The sequence below is a fragment of the Elephas maximus genome, chromosome 13, assembly GCF_024166365.1.
Source record: "Elephas maximus indicus isolate mEleMax1 chromosome 13, mEleMax1 primary haplotype, whole genome shotgun sequence".
Taxonomy (NCBI): Eukaryota; Metazoa; Chordata; class Mammalia; order Proboscidea; family Elephantidae; genus Elephas; species Elephas maximus.
In genome coordinates this window covers 45,051,774-45,063,785 of record NC_064831.1, presented here as the reverse complement: position 1 = coordinate 45,063,785, position 12,012 = coordinate 45,051,774, and the positions used below count along the sequence as shown (strand labels likewise).

Here is a 12,012-nt window from a genome sequence, read left to right as displayed (position 1 = left end):
ATTGAGTTGTCTAATTCCGTAATTTTTTTGTTAATCTTCTGAATTTCTGATTGCTGTCTCTCTATGTATTCTTGCAGCTTATTAAATTTTTCATTATATTCTTGAGTAACCTTTTTAATTTCTTCAACTGCTTTATCTGTGTGTTCCTTGGCTTGTTCTGTGGATTGCCTGATCTCCTTCCTAATTTCGTTCCTGATGTCTTGAAGAGCTCTGTATATTAATCTTTTGAATCCTGCAACTGGTAATTCCAGGAAGGCACCTTCATCCAGAAGATCCATTGATTGTTTGTTTTGAGAGCTTGTTGAGGCAATCTTGGTCTGTTTCTGTATGTGATTTGATATTGAGTTTTGTCTCCAACCCATCTATAAGTTATTGTATTAGTTTATTTTATGTTTGCTTACTGTATCCTAGCTTCTTGCTTTTTTTTTTTTTTTTTTAATATGTCCAGATGGGTTGCTTGAGTGAGCTAGCTTGATTATTTTCACCTTTTAAGCTCTGATGTCCTGTCACCAGATGGCTGGACGTGTTATTGGTATATATATCAGTCTAGGAGTCCATTCACTTTTCTTGTATGAATTCAGCTCAGGTATCTAGGTAGCTGGTCATCAGGTGTGTAGTATAGGCTCTGTCCTACAGTGTTAGAGGGGCAGGGGTGGTTGGTGTAGGTACCGGTATCTGGTTGCAGCAGGGGGTTATGCTCTCAACAAGGCAGGAGGCTGAGAACTGTCCCTCAAATGTTTGTGTTGATAGCATGTCCCTGTTCCCTAGAGCATACAGGTGGGTGTGTTCTGCATAAAGACCATGGGCACCCAATGCTTTTGTTTGTAAGGACTGGAAGGCACCAGTTATCCTTGGACCCCTGTCACGGGTGGCTGGGTGACCTGAGTGGAGCCACCAGTGCTTATGCCCCTGATGTGGGTAAGTGAGGACCCTCTTTAATAGGCAAAGCAGTGTCAAATATCAAACAGCACCTCTTCACTGTACAGCTGAAACTGTTGCAGTCCACCAACAAGGGCCTAGTTCTCCTGAAATAGGTCTACGCAGGGGGAAAAGGTATTCAAAGTCCACAGACTGTTTATGCCTGGACAGGAGCCGCTTCTGTCCTGGGCTTCCCCAGTTAGTGGATCTGGCGAATTATCTTTTCCCCAATTGTGACATCATTCCTACTTGAAGGCCTGGAGGGTGGCCCCAGGAGCTCAACATGGCCTATCTCATGCCCAGGGAAGTCAACAGCCACCGAAGTCAGCTTGGGGGCTGGGGGCATGGTAAAATATACACGAGTACTTAGCTTTTGCTGAGAGCGCTGTTCTCTGGTTCCGGAGGTGTGAGTAGACTGTGTGGCTGGCTGATTCTACCTGAGGAAATTTTAGCCGAATGCTACCACCAGCCTCCGCAGCTGCTCCTGGGAATGATGCCTGAGGGATCCCGGCAATTCAGATCCGGCAACTCCTCTCCACTGCTGAACCGTCTCTCCCTCCCCTGCCGCTCAGTCTGTTTTCTAACTTTGCCTTTGATGTTCAGGGCCCCTTCTTTTTTGTAAATATAATCATTTCACTTGCTTTTTCGGGTCTTTGTTGTAAGAGGGATCGCAGGAAGCATCTGGCTATTCCACCATCTTGGCCCCTCCTCCTAGTCATCTTATTTTCAATAAGGTTCTGAACACCTCCAGCTATTCCTTACTCCTTTTTATCTCCTTATCTTTGGTAAATAATCACTGATTTTGCCTTCCTAGTTGAAAAAAAAGTCTTTCTGCTAGCCATATATTAGTTCCCAACTAGAATAAAGGGAAGCAAGCCTAAAATGGCTGAGCAAAGGTCTCATCACTTAGTCACCTCAAGTCAAAGCCAGCGAACTCCCCACTCTCTGGAACAATCTCTGCCTCTCTAGCTCTGGATAAACAGAATCTTCAAATTGCTTATTAATCTCCAGGCCAAGGAACCAAGACCATCCTGGTCACTAACGACATAAAACAGAAGGCAGAAGGATTACCCTAAGCTCAACACAGCTGGGCTGCATCTGGGTCAGTGACTGGCCACAAAGGTGGGCTCCAAAGAGGGAACCACTGGGTTAAAGGTGGTTATGTTATGAACATACCTCAGATACTGAGGAGGAAGATGAGAATGGTATTTGTTTTTACTCTGCCTCATTCCTATATCAGGTGGAAAAATATGACGCTGTTTGCATCTTTTTCTTTTGAATCTTTCTGGTTAAAAAAGTGCTATAACTAGTCAATAAATTTTTATTGAGCGTATATCTTTTTAAAATACAAAGTTATATCAGGAATGAGGTAGAAAGAGAGAGCCCCTTCCCTGAGAGCAATTTTTATAGTCTCATTAAAGAAAGGGATACATAATTAAAAATAGTAAGTCAGTATTTATTGAACTATATTTAAAGCAAATTCTATATTAAATTAATGAATCTCTTCAAAGATGTGCTTGCTTTCCTATGTGTTTTAGCATTTGATGATGGTTTTTTCCTATAAGACCCAAATGAAATTTCCTAGGACAAACTTCTATTTCATTAGAACCACACATAGACAAGATGAGTTATTAAAATATATATATATGTATATATTATATTAAACTAATAACATATATATATATATACATATATATATATATAATATGTCAGTAGTTTCCAAACTTCTGCCCATGTGGTGGAGCAAACGGTTTGTATCAGCTGCTAATCTGAAGGTTGGCAGTTCAAACCCACCAGTGGCTCTGTGGAAGAAAGTCCTGGAAAACTGCTTCCATTAAGACTGTTGTTCAGTGCCATCGAGTCGTTTTCAAACCGTAAGGAACCTATGTGACAGACTGGAACTGCCCTTTAGGGTTTTCTTAGCTGTAGTCATTACAGAAGCAGATCACCAGGTCGTTCTCCTACAGGAACTGCTGGGTGGGTTCCAACTGCCAACTTTTTGTTTGCAGTCAAGGGCTTAACTTTTGTGCCACCAGGGCTCCTTCCATAAATATTACAGCCAAGAAAAACCCTATGGAGCAGTTTTACTCTGTAACACATGGGGTTGCCATGAGTCAGGGGCTGACTCAATGGTAACTAACAACAGAACCAAGAATCTTGATTTGTTTGGTTATAGGGTTAAAAAAAACCACACTGCTGTCAAGTCAATTCTGACTCATAGCAACCCTTTAGGGCAGAGTAGAACTGTCCCATATGCCAATGATATGTACGATGTGAACACAAATCATACATCTTAGGTGTGTAAAGTTTCCTCCTTTCCTTCTTCCATTCTTTCAATAGCTATTTCTCTAAATTTTGGACACTGGAATCACAAATAGAAATCAGATATAGGTTTTGTCCTTAAAGAGCATAAAGTGAGGGAAACAAGCAGGTAAACCAAAAAGAAAATTGTGTTGTGCCATCTGACTGAAGGGTGCATAGAGTATGGGGGAGCAGGTAGGAAGGCATCTCTATTAGACTGTGGGGTCACAGAAACTTTCCGGAGAAGAAAAAACCCAACCCACTGCCATCGAGATGATGCTTAAATTGGGTCTTAAAGGTAAATGGGATTTAGCCAGTCAGAGGAGGGAAATGCACTGGAGGCATGATTTCTATTAGCAGAAAATTAATGCATATTGCTAACGACTTAGGTCACTTACCTTTCTCCATAAGTGATGCTGAGCTCATCGAGAGCCCCGCTGAGTTTAACCTGAAGTTCTCTGAGAACAGTACTAGCTTCAGGATCTAGCTGCAGAGAAACCATAAATAATATTACTTTGGAGTTCTGAGAAAAATATGCTTCCTTACAAGCATTTCTTAGAAACAATGTTTGTCTTACAAGCATTTTGCTTATTATAAGGTAAACTTCAAACAGTATAACATATATATTTTATTTCTTTCTTCTTTTTTTTTTTCATCTTTGACATCAAGTGCAAACACACGTCCTAATTTAGGAAACTGTAAAGAAATGAGGGTTCTTATACAAGGAAAAATTGATTGAAAAGCATAGCGTGCATATAAATAAGAGATTTATCAAGCTAGATAGCAAGCCTTTGTTGGTTACAGCAATGGGATGCAAAGCCATGACAAAATATCTTCTAGAACATGATAATTTCGTAATTAAGAAAACCTAACATGTCGAAAAAAATTTTTTTTTAACATGTCATATGTTAGTTGAATATATGTGTTGCTTCAAGGTGTATTTAAATCTTCAATATCCCTGTAAATAAATAGGGCCATTAAAAATCTAATGAATTGGTAAAAAAAAAAAAAAAAAAAAAAAATTTGAGCATTGCATTGTGCCTTACTTAAATGTGTTTTCCTATTTTCCTAACTATCAGATTAAAAGTAGTAAACAAATTATCCAAGCACTCCAATGCTCCTCTTGGGATGATAGGCCTAGTTTGTCTTTGTGGATGCCACTTTGCAATTCAAGATTTAAAGTTTCACATTTTCTTTTATTTTCCTTTATCCATTCAAGTATTTATAGCAAATCTGAGGGCAAAAGAAAAAAGAATTAGATCAGGTAATGAGATGACTTAATCTGATGCTTGTCCTTCCAGAGCAAGCCTTAAAAGCCAACTTCCCCTCTTAAAATAACGTTAAATAATATTACAAGAGAACTTATACTGTAAGAGAGTTTACACTATAAATAAACCAAAAAAAAAAAAAAAAATCAAACCCACTGCTGTCAAGTAAATTCTGACTCACAGAAAACCTATAGGACAGGGTAGAACTATTCCATAGGGTTTCCAAGGAGTGGCTGATGTATTCAAACTGCTGACCTTTTGGTTAGCGGCTGAGTTCTTAACCACTACACTACCAGGGCTCCATACTATACATACAAGCAAATAAGTAAACAAACCAATCTATTAACTTTGCATAATTTATTTTTACAGTTAAAGTGAAGGACCAATACATACTTTACCATGAACACTATAAAAATTTTTCCTTTTTACAAATTTTGTTTTGGCAATTTAGTTGTCCAAAAAAAATGGCTTATAACAGATATACTGTATTAAGCAGAGAGCAATTGAGGTGAAGGGTAATTTGGAATATTATCTGGAATGTAAGTCAATCTTCCGTTGAGCCTTTGGAAACTCACTTTCATATCATTAGTATCCGTTGTTCTTGCCTAAACTGTACTACTATTGAAAAGAAGGGGTATGGGATTAAGCAAACTTTTGGGAGTAGAACAAATGGAAAGATGACTTAGTGTAAAAGAGGGAATCTAAATTGGATGCCAAATAAATTTGGGAGCAAGTCTAAGACTGAGAACTATTCCTAGCAGTATCCACAGGGTATAAGTCCTATAATCCTCCAAGAACAATTTCTAATACTAAGCAACTGTTAGGAAGAAGTATTATTTACAAGCCTCAGCAGGTGAACAGCCCCTAGGTTGTATTCAGGTGACTGCAAACATTGGAATGGAAATAGAAAAATCACATATGGCATCCCAGTTCTCGATGTAGGTTTCTACTCGAGTCCAGGTGATTTCAGGATTGGTTAAGTTTCTCCCCTTCTCAGTGAGAGCCAGTGTGATTCTGCTGGATTATTCTGTATCTTTCTTCTATCCCCATCATCAGTTAGGTTCACAGTTCTTGCCCAGAGATACCCAGGTCATCATAACAGAAAGACACTCCTCTGTTGTTGTTGTCATTTGCTATCTGGCAGGCCTCCAACTCATGGCAACCCATGTGTTACAGAACAGAACTGTCTCAGGGGTTGAAAATTTGAATATTCTTGAGTCTTACACATTCTGAGAGTTCCATGCAGCTACACCCATATGTAGAGCAGTGATTCAGAAGGACAATTAGATAGTACTTAAAAAACAAACAAAAAACCAGACCTAAGGTATTTAAATATAATTAGCCTAACTAACCATGATTCCCCAAAGGACTGCTCATCCCCAATCCTAGAGAACCACACAGGCTAGATGTTTTTAATTTCATTGTCTTGCTATTGCCCTAATATGAATATTATCTTGATTTCACTTGCATAAAAATGATGGGGAATGAGAAATTAGAGAAGGAATCCCCCCATGTGGTTTTCTTCAGGGCCTTGGAGAATGTTGTGGAGGAAATAAGAAGTAGTTCTCTACCCTCAATCTACCATTTCCAGAAAATGGCTCTGAGAGTAGGCTTTTTTTTCAGGAAATGGTTTTGCTTCAATTTAAAACGCATATTTCATTCTCCTATTTAATTTGATGTACACATTGTACATTTTTGTTTACCTGTTAAGATAATGATCTTAAAGTCTCATACAAAAATGACTAGTAAGTCACTGGATGAAATTATGCTATTTTCTCATGAAATTATTTTAGTACACCTGAAGTATTTTGTGAATGGAAATTTCTTATCAAATAATTGGTTATTTCTTGAAAATCTGAAACTGTCACACTACATCAATTTAAACATTGGATGAGAGTTTCCATTTCTTGGTAGAAGTATATGTTTGCAAGTAGGTGCAGACAGAATGCCTCTGCCTATCAACTGCATATCTAGGCATTTACCAAATGTTTGAAAAAGGAAGTTACAATAAAAAGAAACATGAAAGGATTCTCTCAAAGAAAAAAACCCAAAGAGGCAGTTCTAAATCCAGAGCGCTCCTTCTCCTTGGACTGATATCTTGTACTGAATATTAATAGAATATTTTTGCTTTTGAAATATTTCACTCTTTCAGCAACCATATATCTTAGAGTTTCCAAGACAGTTCTGATTACAAATATTTTGTCTCATTGCCAGACCATGTCAGAACACATCCTGACATTTGTTTGGTTCAGAAAATATGGTCACTAAAAACCCTGCATTTTTTTTTTCCTTAGCTCAAAATCTATCCCTAAGGGACCTAACAGGAGTGAATGTTATTTCAATTACTTACAACAGCAATTGCTAAATTAACCATCAAGCTGTTCCTAGAGATATAACCTATGGGATGGAAAGTGACATTTAAACTCTTCAGACAGCTTAACACTCTCAAAAACTAAAGACTTTGTATAGAAGAAGTTGATGTTTTTTACTGAGAATTTCATTCCTTCTGCAGAGTGCTCATTATTTTCTCATTTCCTTTATCTTTTTCTACTGGTTACTAGGCTCCTTTTCCTCATGTTTGACTCATCTACATTAAGGCCCTGTTATTTGTTCAGTTAAAGAAATGAGTATCAGGGAGGAAGATCACTTCCTTACCCTCGAATCCATAGGCTCCAAAATTTGATCATTAACACAAAAACCAGAAAATGAGCGCAATAACTGAGATCTTCTAAAAATTAAACACTTATGCTTATCAAAAGACCTCACCAAAGAAGTAAAGAGAGAACCTAAAAACTGAAAAAATTTTGTCTATAACATATTAAACAAAGGTCTAATCTCTAAAATCTATAGGAAAATCCAACACTTGTACAACAAAAAGAAAAATAATCCAATTAAAAAATGGCCAAAGGATATGAACAGACACTTCACCAAAGAAGATATTCAGGCAACTGTCACATGAGGAAATGCTCAAGATCACTAGCCATTAAAAAAAAGAGAAATGCAAATCAAAACTACAATGAAATACCAACCACCCCAACATAACTGGCGCACACACACACACACACACACACACACACACACACACACACAAACCCAGAAAATAACAAACATTGGAGAAGTTGTGGGAAGATTGGAACTCTTATGCACTGCTGGTAGGAATGCAAAATGGTACAACCATTTTGGAACACAATACAGTGCTTTCTTTAAATGCTATAAATAAAAATACCATATGATCCAGCAATCCCACTTCTAGGAATATACCCTAGAGAAATAAGAGCCATCACATGAATAGACATATGAGCACCTATGTTCACTGCAGCATTATTCACAAAAGCAAAAAGATGAAAACATCCTGAGTGCCCATCAGCAGATGAATAGGTAAACTACAGTACATACACACAATGGAACACTACCCAACAATGAAGAGCAAGGATGAATCTGTGAAACATCTCACAATATGGGTGAATCTGGAAGACATTATTCTGAGTGAAATAAGCCAATGACAAAAGGACAAACACTCTATGAAACCATTATTATAAAAACTCATGAAAAAGTTTACACAAAGAAGGAAAAAATCTTTGATGGTTATGAAGAGGGATGGGGAGGGAGAAACACTAACTATAGATGAGTGGTAACTTTGCTGAAAGGTAAGACAGTACACAATACTGGGGAAGCCAGCACAACTTGACCAAGTAATGAATAACTTCTTTTATAAGGATCAACACAAAGCTGGTTCCTATGAGGTACAGGTTAAAGATGTCCCAAATGTCTAACTTTTCCAAGCCACTCCATCATTTGTAACATTAACTACTCCCTCTCGTCTCAGTATTCTCCCTCCTGTTTTTAGGTTCCCTAATTTGCAGCAACATCTCACAGAACTCATGAACTATATAAAGGAAAAGGTTCATGTGGTTGGAGGGTGGCAAGTCCCAAATTCGTGGGTCAGGCATAGGCTTCTCCCTGGCCCTCAGTCTCTGCCCAAAGGCACTCAGCTTTCCCACTCCATGGGCCTGGAAACTCACTGTACCATCTCCTGTGGGTCTCTGCTGCCAGTCTCTGCTGCAGTCCTGTCATTCTTTGGAGGTGGTGGGCTCTCCTCTCTGCTCTGTAATTGGCTCTCCTTTAAGGCAAAACTGACCAATCCCCTCGATGGGCCACAATTATCTTATTTGCACAGATCGACCCAATCACCTGAATAGAAGTCACAAGCCAAGGATAGAAAGGCAACACATAAAAGTAATTAATCACACCACACCAAGGCAAATTTATAGAAGTTTCACAAACACATCCAACCTGCCATAGGTATTGAGTTACTGGGCTGAGGGCTGCAGACCATGGCCTCAGGGGACATCTAGCTTAATTGGTATAACAAGGTTCGTAAGGAAAATGTTCTATGTCCTACTTTGGTGAGTAGTGTCTGAGATCTTAAAAGCTTGTGAATGGCCATCTAAGATATGTCTACTGGTCCAGCCCCATCTGGAGCAAGGAAGAATGAAGAAAACCAAAGGCACAAAGGAAAGATTAGTCCTAAGGACTAATGGAACACAACTACCATAGCCTCCACCAGACTGAGTCCAGCACGACTAGATAGTGCCCAGCTACCGCCACTGACTGCTCTGACAGGGATCACAATAGAGGGTCCCAGACAAAGCTGGAGAAAAATGTAGAACACAATTTAAACTCACAAAAAAAGACCAGACTTATTGGTCTGACGGAAGCTGAAGAAACCCTAAGAGTCTGGTCTTTTTAACTCAGTACTGAAGACACTCCTGAGGTTTACCCTTCTGCCAAAGATTAGACAGGCCCAGAAAACAAATAATAACACATGTAGCTTAACCATGAATATGAGACTAAATGGGCACACCAGCCCAGGGGCAAGGACAAGAAGGCAGGAGGGTAGGAAAACTGGATAAATGGAAATGGGGAACCCAAGGTCAAGAAGAGGAAAGTGTTGATATGTCGTGAGGTTGGTAACCAATGTCACAAAACAATATGTATATTATTTATTTAATGAGAAATTAATTTGCTCTCTGAACCTTCGCCTAAAGCAGAATTTAAAAAAAGAAAAGAAAAGAAAACACAAAATTTGATCATTGGTCTCGTGGGATCATGCCTTCTTCAAGATTTTTGCAAACCTCACCACTATTTCTATGGAAAAGAACGCCTCCACACTACCCAAACTAACACAAACTGAGATAGAAAATTTGAAGAGACCCACAACAGAAGAGATTGAAGAGGTAGGTAATTAAAAAAAACTCTAACAACAACAACAAAAACCTGGCCCAGACAGCTTTATTGGAGAATTCTACCAAACAGTCAGAGAAGAGCCCACAGCAGCATTACTCAAACTATTTCAGAGCATAGGAAAGAATACTCCTGAATTCAATTTATGAAGCCAGCATAACCCTCACACAAAAGCCAGGAAAAGACAATAACAAAAAAGAAAATTACACACCAATATCTCTTATGAACATAGACACAAAAATTCTCAGGAAATTCTAGCCAGTAAAATTCGGCATCCCACCAAAAAGTAACATATCACAAACGAAAAGGATTCATACCAGGTATGCAAGATTGTTCAACATTATAAAATCAATTAATATAATCCACCATATAAACAGAAGAATCACATGATCATCTCAACTGATTCAAAAAAGGCATTTAATAAAGTCCAACACCCATTCCTGATAAAAACTCTCAATAAAATAGGAAAAGAATGGAAATTCCTCAATATAATAAAGAGCATCTATACAAAAGCAACAGCCAACATCATTCTCAGTGGACAGAGGCTGAAAGCATTTCCCCTGAGAAGGGGAACAAGACAAGTGTGACTTTTATCACCACTTCTGTGCTAGAAGTCCTAGCCAGAGCAACAAGGCAAGAAAAAGAAATAAAGCTTACCCAAATAGGAAAAGAAGAAACTTATCCCTATTCACATATGATATGATCTTGTACACAGACAACCCCAAAGTTTCCACAAGAAAACCACTGGAACTAATAGATTCATCAGAGAAGCAGGATACAAGATCAACTTACAAAAATCAGTTGGATTCCTAGACACCAACAAAGAGAACTTTGAAAAGGAAAAAGGGAAACAGTATCATTTATTGTTGTTGTTAGGTGCTGTCAAGTCAGTTCTGACTCATAGCGACCCTATGCACAACGGAATGAAACACCATCCAGTCCTTTAACATCCTCACAATCATTGTTATGCTTGAGCCCACTAATGCAGCCACTGTGTCAATCCATCCCGTTGAGGGTCTTCCTCTTTTTCGCTGACCCTCCATTTTACCAAGCATGATGTCTTCCCAGAGACTGGGCCCTCCTGATAAGATGTCCAAAGTACGTGGGACAAAGTCTCACCATCCTTGCTTCTAAGGAGCATTCTGGCTGTACTTCCTCCAAGGCAGATTTGTTCATTCTTCTGGCAGTCCTTCGTATATTCAATATTCTTCACCAACATCCTAATTCAGAAGTGTCAATTCTTCTTTGGTCTTCCTTATTCCTTGTCCAGCTTTCACATACATATGAGACAAAGGAAAATACCGTGACTTCGTTCAGGCATACCTTAGTCCTCAAAGTGACATCTTTGCTTTTTAGCACTTTAAGAGGTCTTTTGCAGCAGATTTGCACAATGCAATATGTCATTTGATTTCTTGATTGCTGCTTCCATGGTCATTGATTGTGGACCCAAGTAAAGTGAAATCCTTGACAACTTCAATTTTCTCTGTTTATCATGATATTGCTTATTGGTCCAGTTGTGAGGATTTTTGTTTTCTTTATGTTGAGGTTCAATCCATACTGAAGACTGTACTCTTTGATCTTCTTCAAGGTCTATTCACTTTCAGCAAGCCAGGTTGTGTCATCTGTATATCGCAGGTTATTAACGAGTCTTCCTCTAATCCTAATACTCCGTTCTTCTTCATATAGTCCAGTTTATTGGGTTATTTGCTCACATACAGATTGAATAAGTATGGTGAAAGGACACAACCCTGATGCACACCTTTCCTGACTTTAAACCACGCCGTATCCTCTTGTTCTGTTCATACTATTGCCTGTTGGTCTATCTACAGGTTCCTTATCAGCACAATTAAGTGTTCTGGAATTCCCATTCTTCGAAATGTTATCCATAATTTGTTATGATCCATACAGTCAAATGCCTTTGCATAGTCAATTAAAAATACCATTTATAATAGCCCCTAAAAAGATAAAATGCTTAGGAATAAATCTAACCAGGGATGTAAAAGATTCTATACAAAGAAAACTACAAAGCACTACTGCAAGAAACCAAAAGAGACCTATACAAATGAGAAGACGTACCATGCTCACAGATAGGAAGACTCAACATTGTGAAAATGTCAATTCTAAAAAGTGATCTACTGATACCATGCAATCCTGATCCAAATACCAAGAGCATTCTTTAATGAGATGGGAAAAATAATTGCCAACTTTATATTGAAAGGAAAGTGACCCCAGAGAAGCAAAGCATTACTGAAAAATAAAAAAAAAGAGCAAAGTAGGAGGC

At 38.4% G+C, this 12,012-nt stretch overlaps 1 protein-coding gene across 1 annotated transcript in view; it reads right to left on the bottom strand.

Moving 5' to 3' along the window:
• Nucleotides 1-12,012, bottom strand: part of UNC13C (unc-13 homolog C) — a 676,763-nt gene that overhangs the window by 92,403 nt on the left and 572,348 nt on the right. Inside the window, exon 25 of the mRNA XM_049852627.1 lies at nucleotides 3,618-3,706. Within this exon, the coding sequence (XP_049708584.1) occupies nucleotides 3,618-3,706 (89 nt within the window). The remainder of the gene's footprint in view (nucleotides 1-3,617; nucleotides 3,707-12,012) is intronic.